The sequence below is a fragment of the Aedes albopictus genome, chromosome 2, assembly GCF_035046485.1.
Source record: "Aedes albopictus strain Foshan chromosome 2, AalbF5, whole genome shotgun sequence".
NCBI lineage: Eukaryota > Metazoa > Arthropoda > Insecta > Diptera > Culicidae > Aedes > Aedes albopictus.
Window position 1 is genome coordinate 471,195,108 of NC_085137.1, and position 24,213 is coordinate 471,219,320.

Sequence of the window (24,213 nt, forward strand, 5' to 3'; positions counted from 1 at the left end):
CGCGAATATTTTGAAATTTTTTAATCTTATACATTCACTTGTTACCAGGACAGAAATTGTTCGAATAGCTCGAACCTTGGTGTGAACATATCTTGTGCTTTTTCAAGATAAACCTACATTTAGATTTATTTATACTGCTATTATTTTAAACAATTTCACATAGTGTTTTTCTTTTTTCCACGTGATTTGAAAATTTGTAAATTTTGCTATAACAAAATTCAGTATATTTGTAGTTCGCTTTCAAATTTTCAGCTTAATTGTTCATGGGAGAAAAAGTTACAGCATGTCAAAGTTGGTTATTTTATATGGAAATCGGCCTGCACTGCTATTTTTACAGGGTGTCGACTACCTGGAAAAACCTGGAAAATCAGGGAATTTATTTTCGGACCTGGACAATCAGGGAAAGTCAGGGAATTCGGTTGATGATCAGGGAAATCATAAAACGAATTATTAGATGACATACAAGCTAATACAATTTTGAAAATTAAAAAACTAGCCAAAGCCTAGCATAGACAATGACCGTAAAAGCCATAACAGTTTCAAATATCAATCTCTTACGGTCGATAATCTACATAAAAGCCAAAATTTTTAATTTATATAATATAATCCATGATATCGTTTTGAGATATTTGTATACTGAATCTTGGATCTTTATGGGTTTTTACTGAAGTTATTGGTGGATTCAATATAGGGTGGGGCGGGGCAAGATGGGTCGCATAAGGATGGATCACCATAACTTTGTAAATACAAATCGTATTGATTTGTATTCGTCCGCTACTCTTTAATACACTAGTTAGCTATGCTAAAAGTCGATAAAAAGTTCATTAAATACAAAATATGATGTTAAACGAGCAGTTTTGAAAAGTGATCGATTTTGCACCGTGAAAAAAGTGCGGGGCAAGATGGGTCACCTTTTAAGTAATTCAAGGATCGGTATATTCGCCTCACTCCATTCATATTCACTCCTCTTTGCTGAAGCGAATCGAGGAAGATGCAGCAAACGAATAGTCATGATCAAACATGCAACCCCATCACCAGTGGGAAGCGATGCGCAAATTGGTCGGCATGGGCATTCGTCGCAGTTTGGATCGCACGCGAATGAATGAATGGCGAATGGTGAAGAATGCTGGTGAGCGATCGAAGCGGCTATTATCATAACTAGAAGAGAATTTTTGCATGTAATGCATACATTTTTAGTGTATTGTTGTTGAAATGCTAGATTAGCAAAGAAAATAATAAACATTTTTTGGAAACATCAAAAATTCGTATGCACAATATCACTCACGAATCGCATCACCGCTCGATCGCTTGCGATGCGAATGTGGACGAATGAGTAATTTCCAAGTGTGGCTTCCCACCGTTCGCCGGAGTTTGCTGTCGTCGCTGACAAGCAAGCACGCAAATTAAAGCGACAACCGTTCGCTGCTGACTGTCTTCGCATGTGGAAGAAGATGAAAAGTCGAAATCAGGAACCCTGAAGTAATTCACGTTTTCTCAACGAAAAACGTCAAAATATATGATTTGTTCCGCATTCATATACGCCCCATATCCATACTGAGTAAACAAGAGCTACTAGTAAACATTTCATAGATTTATTTGGAATATAAAAAACTTTACGATTTGAGTGGTCCTAAGGCGACTTGAAAATCGATGTTTTCACTAAAAAATTATCATAATTTTATGTTATAATTTTGAGTGTTCATTCCGCTTGATTGAAGTTATTTATGGGATAGTCTTGTAATAAAAAATAAATAACTTTTGAATGCTCCAAAAATACGCTCAAAATTGAAGGTGACCCATCTTGCCCCGCGACCGTTTATATGGAGATTATATGGAATGTATCGCATAAGAAAAATGGCTAAAAACCATTTTATTTTTTATTTCCAATGAGAGTGAATAATTTTTCAATCAATGACCCAAACTTTTGTATATTCATGGTGGTCATCTAACAAAATTATTAATATAAACAAAACATGAGTAATGCGCCCAAAAATGGCACTGACCCATCTTGCCCCGCGACCCATCTTGCCCCGTCCCACCCTACGTTCACTGATGATTTTATTCATTATTTCTGGTGAAATTACAGTTGAATTCCTAGGATATTCTCAGCAAAATCTACTCGAGATGATTACCTAATTCTTCTTCTACTTTATTTTAGATTCACACTTCTAGTAGAGCTTGGACTGTCTCTCTTCAATTTAGTATTCTTTAAGCACTTCCGAAGGCAATTAAAACTTATCCACTAGAGAACTTCTTGTTCTCCACAACCAACTCTACCCGTTTTTAGAGCATTCTTTATATTTTAACTTACGATGATATCTAAAACCTAAAAAAAAATTAAAACAATTGAATGAGATCCTGGAAAAACTTGTAATTCATTGAAAGGCACAAAATGTTGCTAATTGACAAATTGAGAGATTAATTTTGAGAAAAAATCGCGTTCTGGTGTGATTTGATCTCACGACTCCGTATTCGCCACACCGCCGCTTCAACCAACTAAGCAACAGAACAGAACAGGTAACGACTCTGTAGAACAGAAAGCCAAACTGACTCCGAGCCCAGTAAAAGGAAAGGCATTCTCTTTTACTTTATTTTTTTAACATTCCATAGAAACTGGTTTCATTCAAAGCCAGATTTTTCAATGGTGTTTAATGTTGTTATAGGGTATCGCGCCACTTGGGCGGTGGCTTCTATATTCGTCTGTTTTCCACTATAACTCAGTCAATTTTGAACCAATTGGCTTGAAATGTTGTACACGGGTAGATACTATACCTATCTTACTGCATTCCAAAAAATGTGTCAATTGGTTCAAATTTGACTGAGTCATAGCGGAAAACAGACGAAAATAGAAGCCACCGCCCAAGTGCACAGTGGCGTGCCTCCATACAAAAGTCGGACAAAAAGTCAAACGATAACCGAAATTGCTAAAATTCACAGGTTATGATGATTTTAGTTTCCTAAATCTATTTCTGATATGGAACTTTTCATATATTTTGATTTTACTATATTAGGGTGTTTCAAAATTATGAAATCTGTTGATTATGGAAAGCATGTAAAAATAATCGATAATAAGCTATCACGATGTGCTTTCTAAACGTAGATTTTGATTAACCTTTAAATTTGGGGGTTCTTGAATCATGTATTGGTATTGAAATAAACTATAATTGTGTATTTGTTGCTGTTAGGGTGGTCCAAAATCTTCAAAACTACATAAATTATTAGAAAAAATCGTTTACCTACGTTTTCTTTCAATGGATCAATTCAGATTCACACCAATGTTGGCTGACAAGACGTGGTCTATTCTCAGGGACTGCCCATAGACCACATGACATTTTACGGTGGTTACACGGATGTGTGTTAATTAAATCGTTATGGGGTCGGATAGTCTAATATAGTTAACTGCGTAAACTTTGAACTGATTTTTCATCAATCTCGTTTAAACAACTTCATATATGCTCTTCCGAGTTTGGGTTGTAAGGTACATCTATCTCTGCTATCACTTGTCGAAGCAACCGAATCTACCCTATCTATAAAGAATTGGCAATTCATATTCGCAATATTGAAGGGAGTTTTTGATAAACGATTATCAGAGATCGGTAATCATATTGATGAACAGTAGAGTTCCAGCAAATATTTTCAAAATCTTTATCACTCTGTGCGTCATTCAGTAGAAATGTGTTTAACGAAACCGCATGAATAACATACAATAAAACTTCAAATTTAAAAAACCAAACGTTTACGCAGAAAAATATTTAACGTAGCGTTTTACGCCGTTTAGTAAATTCCTTAATATTTCTATATTTAATAGATGATTGTTGCTTTGAACTGTAGCGATGTGCGTGTAGAAAGGAAACGCGTACCTAGATGTTGACGAATTTGTGTCACTATATATTGAGTCTTCGATAGAAGTTCGTAAAGAGATTGCTTCCAAGGTTGTTGAGCAATTGTAACGATTAAGATGAATCGAAGAAACGACCAGTTTAAGAAAATCAATGAGCAATGGTTTGCAGTTATTTTTACACGGTTGATTTTGTCTTTCTTTTATTTTGAAGGTTAATAGAGTTAGTTGTATCTGGTGAAGCAACATGTAGGTAGTGTCTAAGTAAATAAAGGCTTATTCATACTAAGTCATCAATCCTTTCCTCTCCTGCTAACTGTTTTTAACTGAAGCACTCACCTTCTTGGGTTTTTCTGTAAAAAAAAAAATATTTAAAAAAACGTTAAAGCTGTGGTCATTACATTATCAGACCCCCCCCCCCCTTCTCCTATGACCATCTGATTTTGTGAAAGTCTCTTACAAGAATGAAAATTACACTAAATTTTAAGTATTCGGAAGTAAATTTAAACTATGTTAAGATAAAATTTAAACTTCAAACAATATCACTTCCTCCACAACCATGCGGCTCCATTGTGATCTGATAGAAAAAAAAATATTTTTTCGCGCTTAGCGCAAAAATGTGCAAACAGTGACCTATATAGCCAAAAACTAGACAAAATTGCACGTCAGATCCGGGATACGGCGTCTTTTTCTGATGTTTCCTAAATAAGTACTAGATCTCTGTAATACGAAGTTTTTCTCCAAAATTTCATAAAAGTCTATATGTTTGCATATTGTAAAAACATAAAAAAAATTGTGATTGAATTCCAAACAATCCCTGAAATGTAATGGTTATTCATACCCAAAAACATAAAAAATATTGTCACATTATTCAAGTCTTCCTAACTTTTACAACGAACTCATGAAAGAAGCTCATAAAATAAGGACTATAAATACTAATATTGTAGCACATAAAACTTCAACTTTGCAAAAATCAACAAGACTCAATTTTCGACCAAATGACTTGAAAATTTGGGGTTTTCTTAGTTGAAGTATCTATAATGGAAGAAAAATATTAGAAAAATAAAACATTGAAGTCGATTTTTGATGTTTTGTCCGGCTTCCGGCCACTGTGAAGTGGCGCGATTCCCTAATTTATAAAAAAAATGATTAGAGAACTGATTCTAACTGTTTCTGGCATAGTGGCAGGCCTCCAAACTTACAGGATTCATAGAGGTCTTTTGACAAATACGGAAAGTTTATAAACTACATTCAGAGGTTTCCAATACATGCACTGTATTTATTTTTAGAGTGTTCCTGGATTTCCACCGAAGGAAATCCAGATTTTATTTTTAGAGTTGTTTTTCATGAAGCTATTTACATATAGGTAGACATGCAAAATTTGCGGCGAAATTCTTGTAACTTATAAAACAAAATCATGGTGTCATTCTAATGAAATTCTAGGGAGAATTTCTATCAAATATCGTCGTAGTAATTTTGGAGTTTTTTTTTTAAATAATCGTTGGTATAGGCTGGTATATCTTCTGATAGGGTTTTACCTTAATCAAGGAGGTTTTGGTGGACACGTCAAACGTTATTCTCAGCTCGGGGTATCGGATAGAAGAATTATGAGGAAAAGCTGCTAACATGCTTTAAACAATTATTTATGTTTCATTTTCAGCACTCCTAGAAAAACCTAGAAAATTTATAGATTTTTTTATTTCATGACCTGGAATTTTCAGGGAAGTAGACTGGAAAGTCAGGAAAAGTCAGGGAATTTGATTTTCAAATTTGAGTCGACACCCTTATGAACAAATATACTCAAAATGTTGAACTTATGTCGCTTTTCATACAACTTTTGAACAGTATAGCTTAAAAGTTATTCAAATACTTATTTGTTTTAAAAGCAAAGTTCGCGTTATCATATCAAAAACCCAATATCTCAGTAGTTTTGAAGTTAATTTTGATCGTGGAATCTTTCATTTCAAACACTGTGCATAACATGCGTATATTGTGTGGCAGTCACAATGATACACTATGCCCAGGGAGTCGAGATTTTTTTTTCGACCAGAACGAGAACCGAACCCGCCGTCCCTGGATTGGCGATCCATAACCAATCACTAGGCTAATTGGGTTCCTTAGTGAATAAAATATTGCTATTTTGTATAGCCTAATCGAAAGAACTCATTTTTCTGAGTATAACGTGATTTTATTGGATTCCGATAACTTTGTTTTGATGGTTTAATTAACAAAACAGTTTTCATTTTTGTGGATAGAATGACAGTTCAATCGATAAAGTGACAGTTCGACCCGAACAAAAAAAATCCCCATACAAACTTTAAATGCATTTTAAAAATAGTTCCCGGACTCCGAAAATTATGAAATTTTGGATTTTGACTAATTGTTGGGCGGAGAATCCGATTATGAAATAATCCGGATACCCCTAAAGAACCCAATTAGAGGCCCTTTAGCAGGGTTGTAAATCATCTGGTTATTTGCCTATTTCACTGTTCCCAGCAAGAAATGTTCATCGACGATATTGTTATTTTACTATAACTAATCAATGTTATTGAAGGTTCACGAATGGAAATTTGCATTAAAAATTGTAGAATTGGGTTCTTAAGGGGTATCCAGATTATTGCATAATCGGAATCTCCGTCTAAAAATTAGTCGAAATCCAAATTTTCATTATATTTGGTGCCCGAGTACTATTTTTAAAATGCATTTAAAGTTTGTATGGGGAAAATTTTTTGTTCGCGGCGAACTGTCACTTTATCGATTGAACTGTAATTCTATCCATGGAAATTAAAACTGTTTTGTTTATTTTACCATCAAAACAAATGATTAGGGACGCAATAAAATCACCGTATACTCAGAAAAGTGAGCAATTTCGATTAGGCTAAAGAAAATGATAATATTTAATTCACTTAACAGCCCAATGGACTACCCGCTTTGCGCGCAGCCACAGTTGATCAGCAGGAGTAAATCAATTTAATTTTGTATGGCGAAATGCATCTAAACTTGAATTACTTGAAATACAAAGCATTTTCCGAAAAAAATATTTGGTAGGCTTAATAGTGGTTACCATTGTGCACAACCTCTATCAAATATTTTTTCGAATAATGTGTTCCACTTTGAAGAATTTGCCTTTAGATGCTATTCGCCATACAATATTTTTGCGATTTACTTTTAGCAATTTTTCGCGCATAGAAGCTAGCGCCACATTGGTCGATGCGGAGAGTAGGAAAACAGCCGATGTAGTTAATTCATTGGAAAATGTCATGACTTTTTTTTCATGACATTTCCGTGACATTCTACAACCCTGCCCTTCAGTTGATTTTATAGAATATAACAAAAAATAAAAATGTTTTCAAGAGTTTTTTTTTCGTTTCAATATGTTGACTATAAATTAATAATTGTTGGCGAATCCACGCCACCGCGCCTTCACTACACTTTGGGCCAGCCTAAAGTCAGATGTTGCAGAACGGTCGAGACTACGTTGGGCATCGGGTGGCACCGAACGATAGATGGAATGACAGTTTCCTCTGTCATGTGGTGAGTCACTCACACTAAAACAACTGAATTGTCAATTAATTATAACGATCAAAAGTCAAAGAACGTGAACTTGCTAAATTATTTTCTGTCGCTGATGATTATTTCATTAAACGTTGAATTATTTCTAGTTTATTATATCTAATACTAAAAGGTAACTTAATACTATAGAAAATAATCGAATTCAGTTAACTTATACTATATTTGCACAGTTCAACTTAATCTACGTTGTCGACCACATATAGCCTAAAAATAACCTATATGCTATTACTAAAAGGTAAAACTACATATATAGGATTTCATGCATATTAAATAAAACCTTATAATTATAGTACGGCAGGTTAGATAGTACGGACTAGTGCGACAAAACGGCAAAAACATACATTGTACAAACGGTGGATGACAAAACGATTAGACTCGAGACAGACTTGAACTGATTACACGGAGGGAAACGAAACATTGAATTCGGGACTAAACGTAAGTGACAATTAATAATATTGTACATACTCATATTTCTCTATAGACACATAATTAACATCACAATCAAGAAACACCAATTACATGTTGAACTTATGTAACCTTCTTAGGAAAATAATAATCATCCGGATTAAAACCAAAAACCCAATCGCCGGCCGTTTTATTTCCGGGATTATTATTGCGGAATCACCCGAGGTTGTTGGCAATTTCCAACAATTTATTATTTTCGTTTAATGTGCATACTCCGGTCATGTCGAGTCGTACTCTACGGTCAAATCGGTCAGGCAAACCGAGCCATGGTGTTGGTGTGAAAGATAGTGTGAATAGTGGTGTTCAAGTGGTGGTCACGGAAGATCCGGAGGAGTCTCACCCCGGGCGGACATGCCAAGTGTGCCGAGGAGTTGACACGGAGGAAATGGTGCAATGCGACGACTGTCTGAAATGGCATCACTTCCAGTGTGTGGGAGTAACACAGCAGATCGAGAATCATCCTTGGAGTTGTGCCAAATGCGGAAAAGCGAAAGGTGTCCGGGAACCAAATTCGACTGCTCATCGAGGAAGCGGTAATCCATCAATGCAGGTGGCTGAGGCAGAATTGAATCCGTTGTCTGCACTATCACACCAGCAGTTCCCAGCCCAGTCGCAGACGATCACGGCAGCGCTGAATTCGACAGCGAATCACCCTATTCAACCGAACGATGAGAATCAAACCCCGTTCGTGACTTCCTTGCGATGGGTAGTGAATACGAGCAGACAACCGTCTAGGAATGCTTCAGTTTCATCGGGGCGTTCCTCGCAGGCGCTCGCTAAGCTCAAACTGCAAAAACTGGAGAAGCTGAGGAGTATTGAGCGGCGTGAGGCAGAGCAGCAACGAGCAATTATAGCGGATGAAGCGAAGAAAGAAAAGGTGTTTCTTGAGCAGAAGTACCAGTTACTGGAGCAAGCTATGTCTGAAAGTGGTTCTTCTATGGACGATGCAGTTAGCAGAACAGAACATTGGGTGGCGAGTACGAGCGGTCATCGAAGCCAGTCAAGACAGCTGGGCATGGTGAACCAATTTGATCTAACTGAGCGGTTGAGTAAAGTACAGCTTGCCCGCCCGAATAGTATACGCAACGGCAGTAGCCGCTCATCATTACCTGAGCCAAATCCACCGGATCCATTTCCAGTACCGGAATCCTTGCGAACTTGTTCCGTAGAACCGCCTGCTTCAGACGGAAGAATGCGGCAGTTGGAATCTCAACCAATCAGCTCCCACGAGGTCCCACGTCGAGTGTCGATAGCACATATTTCTCATTCTGGGGCACGCGGTGTATTACTGCCCGGTCAATCGCTGGATGCACCGCGACCGGTGTTACAAACAGCACAACGAGATCAACCACGAGATTATGTATCGCATTTCCCAGAACCAGATGCGAGTCGTCAGTTTTCTCGAAATGTACCGACTCCGGGGTATCAACAGTTCGTTCCACATCCGAACCAATCGCAAGCTTATCTACCGAACCCTCCTCTTTCATCTACCATGCGGGCTTCTCATGTCTACGATCAAGAAGAGGATCCATGTCCGATTTCCCGTAAGCAGCTGGCTGCTCGGCAAGCAGTTGCCAAGGATCTACCTACGTTCTCTGGAAACCCAGAGGAATGGCCTCTGTTTTTCGCAACCTTCAACAGCACAACAGCATTGTGCGGGTTTACCAGCGAGGAGAATATCGTCCGCCTACAACGAAGCTTGAAGGGCCGCGCGTACGAGGCAGTAAAAAGCAGACTGCTGCATCCATCAAATGTAGGCGGGGTCATGTCAACTCTGAAGATGTTGTTCGGGCAGCCAGAGATAATTGTACACACTATGATGTCCAAAATAAATTCTCTTCCGTCACTGAGAGAGGATAAACTGGAAGCTCTTGTGGACTTCGCCGTTAGCGTTGAAAACTTTTGTGCGACTGTGGATGCGTGTGGATTAGAGGAATATCTCTACAATATCTCCTTTCTCCACCAACTCGTTAACAAGCTTCCCCCATCGATAAAGTTGAACTGGGCGCAATACAGACAGACACTACCGACGGTCAACTTACCGTCTTTCAGTAATTGGCTATACTCACTTGCAGAAGCTGCTAGTGCTGTCACCATTCCGAACATACCCTATGATTCCAAACCGGTTCGTGTCGACCCACGAGTGACAAAAAGGAGCAACTCGTACGTCAATGCCCACTCTGAGGATACTTATCCAGGTAATCACTCCGCAGCGCCATCCAATGCGGAAACTGTAGCCGATTGCTGCCCAGTATGTGAAGGATACTGTAAATCTATCGCAAAGTGCAAACGCTTCCTGGAATTCTCTCGTGACTCCCGCTGGGCAACCGTTCGAGATCTAGGACTATGTCGCAGATGTCTACGTCAGCACAAAGGATGGTGTCAAGCAAAGGTGTGCGGCAAGAACGGCTGCGAGTTGAAACACCACGAGATGCTGCACAACGACCAGAAAAGCATGCAACAATCGTCCATCACTTCAAGCAACCAAAACGAACCTTCCCCGACTCAGCATCCAAATCCCACACCGCCTCCAATGCCAAGCTCATCCGAGCACGGGTGTCATGCTCATCAAGTTACATCTAGTCAAGTTTTATTCCGCTATCTACCCATTGTGCTACATGGAAAGTACCGGTCCATTGAAACGTTCGCCTTTCTTGATGACGGATCAGAACTCACTTTGCTCGACAAAGAACTAGCGGACGAACTGCAGCTCGAAGGAGAGCCGATGCCATTGTGTTTGCACTGGACAGGAGGAGCCACACGTCGAGAGGAAGGATCAATGACCGTCAAGCTGGAGGTGTCTGCACAGCATAACGAATCGAAACGGTATCCAATGACTGATGTACGAACAGTAGCGGAATTGCTCCTTCCTTCGCAAACACTTAACCTTCCAGAGCTATGTGAACGATTCCCACATCTCAAGGGTTTGCCTATCACTTCCTATCAAGAAGTTCGGCCCAGGATTCTAATAGGAATGAAGGATCAGCATTTGAGCTTGATTAAAAAGAGTCGCGAGGGTGCTCTACACCAACCAGTCGCGGTCAAAACTCGTCTCGGATGGGCAGTCTGTGGTGGAGGGAATCAAGATAACTCCGCAAACCTTGCCCACTCAGTATTTCACGTATGCGCCTGCGACTCACCGACGGACGATAATCTTCACCAAAAAATGAAGGAGTATTTCGCAGTCGACAGCCTAGGTATTGCTCAACCTATGAAAACTCTTCGTTCTTCCGAAGAGGAGCGTGCTCTCTCTCTTCTTGAAGCTCGCACAGTATTCAAGGGAGACCGCTACGAAACAGGCTTACTATGGCGTCATGACAATCCACGTCTACCTGACAGTCTCCCAATGGCACTCCAACGACTGCAATGCCTTAAAAAGCGAATGGATAAGAACCCAGAGCTCGCCGAAGCTCTCAATCAGAAAATTTCCGATTTCGTCGTGAAGGGATATGCTAGAAAGCTTAACGAAGAAGAACTAAGCCGAAAACATCCACGGATATGGTATCTTCCAATATTTCCCGTTACGAACATAAATAAACCTGGAAAGATCCGAATGGTCTGGGACGCAGCTGCGACCGCATACGGTGTGTCTCTGAACTCAGCTTTACTCAAGGGACCCGATCAGCTTTCCGAGCTCTTCACCATACTGATCCAGTTCCGCGAAGGCCGTTTTGCGCTATCCGGTGACGTGCGTGAGATGTTCCTGCAAGTGCTTATGCGTCCAGAGGATCAGCAATGCCAACGTTTTCTGTGGTACGACCAGGATGGAACCCTATCTGTCTACGTCCTGCAGGTGATGACGTTCGGAGCGTGCTGTTCTCCATGCAGCGCCCAATATGTTAAGAATTTGAACGCAGAACGTTTCAATGTGACTATCCGGCGGCTACCGAGGTGATTCAGAAGCGTCACTACGTCGACGATATGTTAGTGAGTGTAGCTACAGAAGAAGAGGCGATTCAGCTTGCTCAAGAAGTCAAGCAAGTTCACGCAGAAGGTGGGTTCGAGATCCGCAATTGGGTTAGTAATTCCAAGCGTGTCATCCAGGCATTGCAAGAGGACCGAACAGAAAAGAAAAATCTCGACGCGACATCAGAAATATCCCAGGAGAAAGTTCTCGGAATGTGGTGGTGCACCGATTCCGACACATTCACCTACAAAGTAGGATGGAATCGGTACGGACAAGCTTTATTGGAAGGTCAATACCGTCCAACGAAAAGGGATATGTTACGCGTCCTTATGTCCATGTTTGACCCGTTAGGGCTAATCGCTCACTTCCTTATGTATCTCAAAATCGTTCTACAAGAAGTATGGCGTTCCGGAATTGGCTGGGATGACCAAATCAACGATGTTATTTACGAGAAGTGGCAAACGTGGCTTGCAGTATTGCCGCAAGTCGAACGCACTAGTATTCCTCGGTGTTATTTCGGTGGATTTACAGCTGCCAATGGAGACGTCCAGCTTCATACATTTGTTGACGCTAGTGACAATGGAATTGCTGCTGCTTGCTACTTGCGTTCTGTTCATGACGGTATCGTGAAATGTAATTTGGTGGCCGCTAAAACTAGAGTTGCACCTCTGAAATTCCTTTCCATTCCGAGGTTGGAACTCCAAGCAGCATTAATAGGTGCGAGACTGGCCCAAACGGTATCTGCAGCCATAACGATTCCGATTACATGCCGGGTCTACTGGTCCGACTCACAGGACGTGCTATTTTGGATCAAGTCCGATCACCGCCGCTATTCACAATTTGTAGCATTTCGAGTCAGCGAGATCCTCGATACCACCGAGATGTGCGAATGGAGATACGTTCCAACCAACCAAAACGTTGCCGATGATGGAACCAAATGGAAGGGACTACCGGATCTGACTCCTCTATCTCGATGGTTTATCGGGCCACAGTTCTTGTATTATTCAGAAGGGAATTGGCCCCAAACACCGAAGAGTACCAACACTGCCGATTTGGAGCTTCGTCCGAGTGTGATGTCACATTTCTTGGCGCTGAATTCTTTAATTAACGTCGATGAATACTCCAGTTGGGACCGGATAATCAAAGTCGTCGCTTTACTCCACCGCTTTGCTTGCAACTGCAAACTGAAGATCCAAAGAAAACCAAAAAGGATCGGGCCCATTTCGAACTCGGAATACAAAGTTGCCGAATCATACCTCTTACGTCAAGCTCAACACGAAACCTTTCCTGATGAGATAGTACATCTTACAAGATCACAGGAAAGTGTTGAGCCACCTATTTCCACAATTCCTAAATCAAGTCCTCTTTACCGGAAATCTCCATGGCTGGACAAATCCGGAATATTGAGGATGCGTGGCCGGATAACTGCTTGCGACTACGCAACCGAGGATGCAAAACACCCAATAATACTTCCCCGTGACCACCATACCACAAAGTTAATTGTTTCACACTATCACCAAAAGTTCCACCATCAGAACCACGAGACCGTTATTAACGAAATCCGCCAGAAATTCAGCATTCCGCATCTGCGCTCGACCTATACCAAAGTGAGAAATAACTGCCAACGTTGCAAAAACGATCGTGCTGTTCCAAGAGTGCCCATCATGGCCGACCTGCCTGTAGCACGCCTGGACGCATTTACTCGCCCGTTCACGCATGTTGGTGTCGACATGTTCGGGCCGTACGAGGTTGTTACCGGTCGTCGAGTAGAAAAACTAGGAGTGGGTAATGTCTGAGACATAACCGCAATGTTGACGTAGGACAAAGACTGGAACGAGATTCCGACTTTTATATTTCCATAATACAATGTTTGTTGTTATGATAATACAAATGGTGAACTGATGTGTTGAGTAAAGTTGTTGTGTGATCGCTTTCGCTGAACGCATTCATAACCCAACAAACATTTTTGCTGTATAAGAGTAAAACAAATCACTCTTAAGCTAACTTTAACTCAAGAAGCTGTTATTCAGCTGGTTCGGTTACTTGGAAAGATGTTGACTAGTTCAAGAGTTATTTAGTTTTGAAGAGAAATGGTCAAATTACTGTTCTACGAGAGAATTTTCACCAGCGGATAAAATTATTAGATAATTGAACGGCGTTAGATAGATCTTTTCAACTAAAGTTTAACGTGAAACTCTTTCGACAATGAGCCATTTTACGAGGTGACAACAATGTTGATGATGATATTGGTTTTCACGGGTTATTTGACGCTGCCTTCTTTTAAAAATTCATTAATAAAATCGGCTCGTAAAATGGACTATACCAGAGAAAATAGGTAGAGAAGCGAAGAGTGTGAAGCCAAAAAAACCTTATCGAACCGTCAAACTGGTATCCTATCGAACAAAATCAACAAACCTTGACGATTGCCGCATAATTCATGATAAGTATTGCGATCATTCGAAACATTTTTTTACCAATATTTTTAAATATCAAGGATATTACTGTAAATAACATTGATTTCTTAAATTGACGAAAATTGATCCTTTTTGGTATACATTTTAGATGATTTCTTGTTAATAAATCAACAGCATAAATCATTTTCTAATGCAGTACACGAGAAAGACACTACCCTCGATAGGTGGATGATTCTGTTTTTCGGCAGTTGCCAACATCCGAGTTACGAAATCAAAACAGAAAAAGTGTTGCCGTTCAGACGGCTGTTCACTCTTCGCTTCTCTACCTATTTTCTCTGGACTATACGTTGTTTTCATCCGGGAAGAACATATTAGTGGCGACTTCACTATTGCTGAACTACCAAGCTTTCAATCTGTCGCTTTTAATTATCCGAATCATAACTCATGAGGAATCATTTTCGCTGATCCTGGAAAAGACCGTTTATAAAACGGAAGATTTTGGCAAGACAATCGCATGAATTCATCACGCAATGCGATTTTACCCATACTGAATGCGGCCGTTTGCTGTCGTGGATGAGATTCCTGTTGCTGCCACCACGATAACCGAGTCATCGCTGAGTTTGTGTGCTGCTGCCTAGCTGGGAGGTGACATCTCCCTTCTCCTTGACTGATCCAAGGAAAATGACGAAAGATAACAGAGGAAACAGCTTTTATGCCTCTAGATTAGCAGATGAAGCTCCTCCCATTCGGCGGGCTTTCCAGTTTATTCCGTTTGTATGACCCGCCCATATTGTGTCAGACGCTTCAAACGACTAATCAACCGTTCTTTGAGACAATTTTTAATCGAACGGATAAACTAATTGAAGTATTGAATAGTTAAGATAATTTTAATTCGATAAATATTAGAATGAAACAATGTTCCAGGCACATTTGTCCGAATAAGATAATGCGTTGCTAAATTTCGTGTAGAAAGATTAGTGATCGATTTTGCTGTTGCTGAGCCACCAAGCATTCAACCATTCACTTTTCGAATGCACTACACTTTTACCGATCGATGGAATATATCCGAAAATTATCCGATTCATAACTCTTAAGGAATAATTTTCTCTGGTCCTGAAAAGGTCCGTTCAAATAACGGTTGATTTTAGAAAGACAAAGGAAAATTATCCGCACTGAATGCGGGAAGCCATCGAAAACTGCCGCCACCTGCTGCCGTGAATGAGATTCCTGGTTCTATCAGATAGATAGCCGAGAGCCGTCGCTGGGTTGGTGCGCAGCTACCCAGCTGCGGAGGTAACTTCCATTGCCGGGCCCACCGCAGCCGTGATCAGTGGATGAGATTCCTGGTGCTATCACTCGTCGCAGTTGACGTGCTGCTGCGCAGCCGTGGACGTGATATCCACCTCCACCCTCCCTGACTGATCCAATGAAAATGACGAAAGAAATCAGAGGGAACAGCTTTTATGCCCCTAGATTAGCAGATGAAGCTCCTCCCATTCGGCTGGCTTTCCAGTTTATTTCGATTGCATGACCCGCCCCGCATGCTTCGGACGCTTCAAACGATTTTTAACCAAGAAATGAGAGAAATTTTCATTTAACAAATAAAGTAACAAAAGTTGGAGGGGTTGTATACTAGACACGACCGCAAGTCTGACGTTGAATAACGTCCGTTTATGCATTTGTTTCAATTATTGAATGCTGTAATTAACATTGATAAAGACTGTGATGCGACATTTTGATTTGGTTTAGTTTTATGTGGTTTTATTGTAGACGGCGATTGATAGTGCACCGCATAGCATCTCTAGGTTCCATACCTCACATTTCGAGGAAATGTCAAAGCCTGGCAAACCCTCTTTGAGTTGTTGCTTGAGCAGTGTTTGACGCCAGATTGATGCAGATTTCAGATCCTCTCCCACAATATCACTGCTTTCGCTGGTTTTTGAAATTTTGAATGGACGCGACAAGACTTGACCTGCGTAGTAGTTGGTTTTAACATATTTCCATAAACGAATTTGTCAAAACTATTTAATAATCTTTATCTATAACAGGTAACCGTTCATTTTATAAGAATTTAAACTGATGCAATCCAACAGATCATTCAAAAATGCAAATCATCAAGCTTTTGCTAATTGGTGAACTGAATTTACCAATAGTTTATAAAATAACTAAGAATATTCAGATGTCGTAAGGTTTTCTTCTAGATTGTGTGGCAAAAATGGGCATAGAAGTGTTCAATTTTTGCGGAGACAACACACATTGAAATTTGGCTGGGAAATATCAAGATGCTACAAGAATCTAATATATTCCCACTACTCCGTTTGCAAAGTTTATGCTATGGTTTTGGACTTAGCCGGTTTTGACACATTTGTGACCTGGCGCGTCGTCTAGGAAAATTATTTGGGTCACTCTTGTGGGGAACATTTTTGAAGCCCTTAGAAGGGCTGTTTAATTTTATTTGTTGTACATACAATAATCGTTCAATTATTGCATGGGGTGAAAATCGGTAGCTATGCCAACCAAATCTAGAACGGCATCGGTGGCGTTGACTCCGATGGGGGTTTTGCTATGGCGATGCTGCGCAATCTCGGGGCAAAAGAAAGCCCTCGTTATTGCCGCGCACCAGTTTGAACTGGTTGATTGCTTCACTGGCGCCGCGTACAACGATGGAGAAGAGAGGAGAGCGTAACAGCCGACAACCACCGCGCTCGGCTTGCCAAAGCATGCTGATAGAAAACGCAAACGGAGAAACTGGCTAGCTCTCCTTCGATGCGATCCCCTCGAGGGGTCAAGAAAGAATGATGGAAGATGAGAAGAAGCAGTTTGCTTTTATACGGCACAATGGCCTGGTTTCCCCTCTCGAACGTGATTGATTAGATGTGAGGGGAGTAAAATTCAACGATGCCATACAAATTTATCTGCAATAATTTATTTATTATAGCGGAGTATTAAAATATACTAAAATGATTATTATTAGCCATTGCCAAATCAGTAGGTAGGCTTAGGATTAACCAATATTATAATGTTTAGTAAGGAATGACAGTATGTAGTACAAAAGTCATGTATTTTCGACCAAAATGTCTAAAGATTACAGATATTTGAAATTCTTATTGAAATTTGGCAACGCTGGTTAACAGTTTTCATTTTTCAGCAAACCTGCCATTTTTCAAAGTTGTAGAAATTTCAAGCAGATTTATGATGCGCGCATAAGTTTAGGCTTTCCTTACCGTATCTTGAATTTAGAATAGATTCTACATCAAGTGGTTAAAATATTCCCAGTTGTTGCCATGGCCATCCGCTACCGCACTGGGAAAATGCGAATGAGCCACCGCCGCGGCTGCTTCTAGGTTGCTAGCGGTGCTCTCGAAGTAGGTTTCAAAATGTTTGCAGCAATTTGAATCAACTCTTACGTGGAATTTAGAATTATAGCCCTAATAAGGGCTGTTTAATTTTGATTTCACAAAACCAAACCACGTTGCTGCCGTGTCGTCGGCGCCCATCCGCTTCCGAACTGGGGAAATGATAAATTATTCCCCCACAGCCGCTGCTGCACGGTTGTCGTCGGTGCGTCCGTCCGTCCACCGCGGTCGACAGCGTGAGAATGTGCTGTGAGAAGAGAATGCTGAACGAAAATGTAAACCGAGCTGTGCTCCTCCGTCTCTGATCCGGTAAACGAGCTGCCGCGCGCGACGAGGCACCGACCACCGTGCTCGGCTTGTCAAAGAACACTAAAATGAAAACGCAAACGGAGCAAACTGCAGTGCACACGAAGACACACAACCGACCACCGCGCTCGGCATGCCAAAGAATACTAAACGAAAACGCAAACGGAGCAAACTGCAAAGCTCTGCTTCGATGCGTTCCCCTCGAGGTGTTAATGAAGAATGAAGGAAGAGGGGAAGAAGAAATAGCTTTTATACTGCCAGGCGCTCGATCGAAAACCCCAAATCCGTGCTCGAACGTGATTGGCTGGATAAAACATGGGTTCACTTTTCTCAAATTTTCAATAGTTTACTATTGAAAATCAATATTTACCCAGCATGGATTCGACGCGTAAATAAATTTCTGATGGATTCATGCAAAAAGATTGAAAATCCATTAAGAATTGACAAAGTTATTAGCGGTCAAAACCTAACCACTTTTCGTTACATGCTCAAATTTTCTGTTTTCTGAATTGTACCCCCATATCTTGCCGAACGACGTTATTCAACGTCAAAAATATAAAAATATTTAGATCATTTTAATTCGAAAAATGCTAGAATTAAACAAGGGATCGTTCTTAAATTACGGCACACAAAAATTAGTCATTTTCAACCCCATCTCATCCCTGTCACACTTTTTGTATGGGACCTCTGAAATTTTTGTATGGGTCGTCACACTTTGCTGACCCCCCCCCCCCCCCCCTATTTAAACGTGACGTAATTTCTGGACGCTCCCCAATGTTTCACGAAAAATGGTTCTGATAGGACAATGCGTTGCTAAATTCTGGGTGGAACGATTAGTGGCCGGAATTCAATCTTTCATTTCTCGATTGAACCACACTTTTCTCGATTGATGGAATGAAATTATCTGATTTACAACTTTTGAGGAATTATTTTCGGTGGTCCTGAAAAGGACCGTTTGATTAATTGACGATTTTAGGAACGAAATGGCATGAAAACATCATGTCACGCAATGCGTGTTGGTGTTCCCTTGCTAAATACAGGATGCCACCGAAAACTGGTACGCCGCTTTCTGCCATGGATGAGATTCCTGGTGCTATCCGCACGATAGCCGAGAGTTTTGCGGCTGGGTTGATGTGCCACTGTTCAGCTGTGGGGGTGACATCCACCCTGTCTGACTGATCCAACGAAAATGACGAAAGAAATCAGAGGGAACAGCTTTTATGTCCCTAGATTGGCAGATGAAGCTCCTCCCATTCGGCTGGCTTTCCAGTTTATTTCGTTTGCATGTCCCGCCCCGCATGCAACAGACGCTTGAATCGGTTAATCAACCGAGAAATGAGAAAATTTTCATTTAACCAATAAAGCAATCAAAATATTGGAAGATTTAGATAATTTTAATTCGAAAAATGGTTAAATTAAACAATATTTCACGAAAAATGCACTGGATAGGATAAAGCGTTGCTAAATTCCTGATGGAGTCATTAGTGGCCGGCATCATTATTGTTGCGGGGCCACCAAGCATACAATTTTTCACTTTTCGGTTGCACCGCACTTTTACCGAGCGATGGAATGAAATAATTATCTGATTCACAACTCTTGAGGAATAATTTTCTATGGTCCTGAAAAGAACCGTTTGAATATTGAACGATTTCAGACAGAAAATAGACATGAATTAATCATGCCACGCAATGCGTTTTTAATCTTCTCCGTGCTGAATACTGAACGCCGTCGAAAATTGGCCCGCCGCTTGCTGCCGTGGATGAGATTAGTGATCGCCCTCACTGTTGCTGAACCACCACCAAGAATTCAATCTTCCACTATTTGTTTTCACTACACTTTCTCGGTCGATGCAGGAAATTTATCCAATTAACTCTCTCGGAAGCATTTTCGATGAAATTGAAATCAATTCATCATGCCACGTGTTGGATTTCTCCGTGCTGTTTGCTGGAAGCCGTCGAAAATTGGCCCGCCGCTTGCTGCCGTGGGTGCGATTCCGGATTTTGCTGCTGCCTCTGCCACCACCGTCGATCAATCTGATGTTCATACACTTCCTTGGTCTGCCGTGTTAGACGGTTAGAAGGTGAATGTGCAACAGTCCCCTTGCCGAAAACCACCGCACCGACACCGAGCCGACACGGCCGTCAAAGAAGAATGAGCGAAAACGCAAACGAAGAAAGTGGGCAGCTCTCGTTCGATGCGTTCACCTCGAGACGACAAAGACGAATGAGGGAAGATGCGAAGAAGCAGTAGCTTTTATATTCGACGGGAGCATCCAAAATGTGCTCGATCGTGATTGGCTGGAATAAACATGGGTTCACTTTTTCAAATTTTTCAATAGTTTGTTATTGAAAATCAGCAAATGTTAATATTGTACATAATTGGTGTAAAGATTTCCAATCGATTGGAGCCAAAATTTTGAAAATTCAACGAGAAATGGCTGAGTTATTATCGCTCAAAATCTCCACTTCAAACGTAACGCGGCCGATTTCTGAAAATTTAGAATGACACCCGGTATAGAAAAGAGAGACGTAGTCCTACGTCAAAACGTTGGGGATTGCTTGCCACTTGCCTCACGATCCGTGCGATTCACATAGAAGTTGTGCACTCCCTCAGCACGGATTCGTGCATCATGGCCTTGCGCAATTTTATTTCACGAAGGGGTAAGCCACGGACCTTCTATAGTGATCGCGGTACCAACTTTATCGGTGCAAAGCGAGTACTTCAAGAAACAGAATGTGTCGTCAACGAAGAAAAGCTGATGAAGGAGTTCGTGGATACCGAGACAAGCTGGACGTTCCTGCCGCCAGCCTCACCGCACATGGGCGGTAGCTGGGAACGGTTAATTGGTAGCGTTAAGAAAAATCTGATGGCAATTCTGCCTACAAGAAAGCTTACGGATGAAGTCTTGCGCAACCTTCTTACAGAAATTGAAAGTACCGTGAACTCGAGACCGCTAACACATGTTCCGGTAGACGACGATTCAGCACCCGCCTTGACCCCAAACCACTTCCTTCTCGGGTCATCCAATGGGTCAAAGCCGCTGTGCAACGCTGATGACAGTGGTAGTGCCCTTCGTCAAACCTGGCTGCTTTCTCAGGTCCAGGCTAACCGATTCTGGAAACGGTGGGTTACCGATTACCTTCCTGAGATAACCCGCCGCACGAAATGGTTCATGCACACCAAGCCGTTAGAGATCAACGATGTGGTTGTGATTGTCGACCCCAAATCTCCACGAAATTGTTGGCCGAAGGGCAGAATAATCAACGTCCAGCCTGGAAGAGATGGTCAACCAAGGTCAGCCACAGTGAGGACTGCAACTGGAATCTACGAGCGTCCAGCAACTAAGCTGGCCGTGCTAGACGTACGGCGCGAAACATAGTAAGCAGGTCAGACGACCAGCGTACCTGGGGGGAGTGTTGGCGAATCCACGCCACCGCGCCTTCACTACACTTTGGGCCAGCCTAAAGTCAGATGTTGCAGAACGGTCGAGACTACGTTGGGCATCGGGTGGCACCGAACGATAGATGGAATGACAGTTTCCTCTGTCATGTGGTGAGTCACTCACACTAAAACAACTGAATTGTCAATTAATTATAACGATCAAAAGTCAAAGAACGTGAACTTGCTAAATTATTTTCTGTCGCTGATGATTATTTCATTAAACGTTGAATTATTTCTAGTTTATTATATCTAATACTAAAAGGTAACTTAATACTATAGAAAATAATCGAATTCAGTTAACTTATACTATATTTGCACAGTTCAACTTAATCTACGTTGTCGACCACATATAGCCTAAAAATAACCTATATGCTATTACTAAAAGGTAAAACTACATATATAGGATTTCATGCATATTAAATAAAACCTTATAATTATAGTACGGCAGGTTAGATAGTACGGACTAGTGCGACAAAACGGCAAAAACATACATTGTACAAACGGTGGATGACAAAACGATTAGACTCGAGACAGACTTGAACTGATTACACGGAGGGAAACGAAACATTGAATTCGGGACTAAACGTAAGTGACAATTAATAATATTGTACATACTCATATTTCTCTATAGACACATAATTAACATCACAATCAAGAAACACCAATTACATGTTGAACTTATGTAACCTTCTTAGGAAAATAATAATCATCCGGATTAAAACCAAAAACCCAATCGCCGGCCGTTTTATTTCCGGGATTATTATTGCGGAATCACCCGAGGTTGTTGGCAATTTCCAACAATAATGTTTTATAGTTTTATGCCGTAATTCACAACATTCGTATTAATTTGACGAGATTCCACTCTTTGGAAGCTTTCTAGTTGCTTGACAACTCATCCAGTTCTTCATCGATTCCAACGACAGGAAAATAAAATTAAGTGAAACAACAATTGATAATTAATCGACTATATGGTCTAGTTAAATAAAGACAGCGTAGCCGAAAACTAGTAAGTAAAACAATAATATTTTAAAAGTGTGTTTTAAAATTTAATTTGTGAGTAAATTATTAAAATATGCTCTTTTTCTCATTACAAATTCTTACAGGACAAACCAGTGATTCTTCTTCTTCTTCTTTGTGGCTCGACGTTCGCATTGGAACTTGGCCTGCCTCTCTTCAACTTAGTGTTCATAGAGCAATTCCACAGTTATTAATTCAAGGGCTTTCTTTGCCTGCCATTGCATGAATTTGTATATTGTGAGGCGAGTACAATGATACACTATGCTCAGGGAGTCGAGAAAAGTTTCCCGACTGAAACGGGAATCGAACCCGCCGTCTCTGGATTGGCGATCCATAGCCTTAACCACTAGGCTAACTGGAGACCCCAATTGGAGACCAGTGATTCTATGATCCCAAAAATCTTTTTCCTATGTACGTGGATGAATGATATATGCAGGGGATAGACAAAATGATCCGGACAGGCAACATTTTTACTTTACAAAAATAGTAAAATACCTAGCTGTAATTTTTATTAAAATGCATCAAAAAATCTCAAACTTTTATTATAAGTAAATTAACAAGTTGTGTATTATATGGTCCATTTTGGAAAAGATCGGGCTATTCTACATGAAATTAGAAAGGTTTTAGGAAAAGGCATAATTAACCGATAGTCAAATCTGACTATCCGATGATCGGATCTGACTCCGGACTCAATGAACCGAATGCAATGACATTTTGACCATTTATGACTCATATAATGAGCTCCGAAAGAAGTTTGACTTAACTTGAAATCATTTATAAGATAAAAAGATACAGCGATTTCATTTATTTTATGATTTTTTAGTAAATTGGTTTAATTTTAATATGCTTCCCATCACTTTTTTTTTAACTTATTGTCGGTTATTTTGTTACTTCCTCTCAAAACGTTTTCGTATTGAAGTCAATTAGAGGGAATTCAAATAAACTATTATCACCTTCTTGAATTTTGAAACTATGGTCACTTTTTCGATAATTTTCAGATAAATTAGAAAAATAATCTCAACGCTATGATAACAATTTTAGTTTATGTCAAAACTTTTTCAAAGCTCATCATATAAGTAATGAATTCTCCAAATTTCATTGCGTTTTATTCATTGAAACCGGAAAACAGTTCAAAGTTGGCTATCGGAAAATTATGACTTTTTTCTAGAATGTTTCTAACATTGTCTAGAATAGCTCGATCATTCCCAAAATTGGACTAGTAATACACAACTAATTGATCAACTCACAGTATAAATATAGGATTTTTTGATGCACGTTTAAAAAAGTTACAGCTATTTGACTAGGTATGTTTTGTAAAGTGAAAATTTTGCCTGTCCCGATAATTTTGCTATCCCCTAGGCAATTTTGTCCGTTACCAAAATCAACACTACTCTCGAACAGGCAACCAAAAGAATTGGAAAGTACTCTAACCTTGGCTGGCGATGGACCACTCAAACCGTGTGTTGTTGACTGCAACGAACTAATGATTCCATTTTCTCTCCATTGTGGGTCAGGGGAGCATTCGGCTTTCGGGGTACCTACTATTGTCGTCGTCAATCTTTCTGTCCTGGGTTTTATATCCCACAAATTGCTATACAATGGGATTCACAAACCTCCAGCCGGATAACAGCACAATTACCGCACGCCTATGTGGTGTGTAGGTAGGTGGAAGTTTTATCTTTTCGCGCACACACGAACCAAGGCGAACCGTGTACCTCCCGACCATAAGGTGGTGGTTGATTACGTACGTACAATATCATCAGCAGCTCGAGCTCGCTCGTTTGCTGTTGAGGAGCAGGCACTAAACTGGCTCGGTCGCGGCGCGTTGGTCGAGTTGTAGTGCCACGCGTTGTGGTACGATCTTGGCCTCCTCCCGTTGTATTCGGGAACTTTGGG

General features: G+C 40.6%; 3 protein-coding genes across 6 annotated transcripts in view; 2 read left to right on the forward strand and 1 right to left on the reverse strand.

The window, feature by feature from the left end:
* Window positions 1-24,213, reverse strand: part of LOC109418076 (venom acid phosphatase Acph-1) — a 60,900-nt gene extending 36,687 nt beyond the window's left edge. The window contains exon 1 of the mRNA XM_019692249.3: window positions 23,749-24,213. The gene's annotated coding sequence lies outside the window, so the exon portion shown is untranslated. The remainder of the gene's footprint in view (window positions 1-23,748) is intronic.
* On the forward strand, window positions 5,315-23,732 carry LOC115265482 (uncharacterized). Of its 4 annotated transcripts, none has more exons than XR_009998075.1 (4): window positions 5,315-7,523; window positions 7,582-21,562; window positions 21,621-21,685; window positions 21,741-23,732. XR_009998075.1 is itself a non-coding variant. In XM_062854044.1 (3 exons), the coding sequence occupies exon 3, from the start codon at window positions 8,097-8,099 to the stop codon at window positions 11,769-11,771; it is 3,675 nt and encodes a 1,224-aa protein (XP_062710028.1). In that variant the 5' UTR covers window positions 5,315-7,523; window positions 7,582-7,646; window positions 7,702-8,096; the 3' UTR covers window positions 11,772-23,732. The 4 variants fall into 4 exon arrangements, 1 of the variants encoding a protein (XP_062710028.1); XR_009998076.1 differs by having other exon boundaries at window positions 7,582-7,646; window positions 7,702-21,562; window positions 21,621-23,732; XR_003896706.2 differs by having other exon boundaries at window positions 5,315-21,562.
* LOC134286942 (uncharacterized) lies at window positions 11,798-21,238 on the forward strand. The gene is made up of 2 exons (XM_062848654.1): window positions 11,798-13,568; window positions 20,454-21,238. Exons 1-2 carry the CDS (start codon window positions 11,798-11,800, stop codon window positions 21,236-21,238), a joined length of 2,556 nt encoding a protein of 851 aa, XP_062704638.1.

Bases quoted from the DNA above. Each gene is read 5' to 3' on its own strand.
- LOC115265482 (XM_062854044.1), top strand. From the start codon at position 8,097: ATGTCGAGTCGTACTCTACGGTCAAATCGGTCAGGCAAACCGAGCCAT.
- LOC134286942 (XM_062848654.1), top strand. From the start codon at position 11,798: ATGTTAGTGAGTGTAGCTACAGAAGAAGAGGCGATTCAGCTTGCTCAA. The intron at 13,569-20,453 runs GTAATGTCTGAG...CGATTCACATAG, and splicing joins AGTAGAAAAACTAGGAGTGG to AAGTTGTGCACTCCCTCAGC.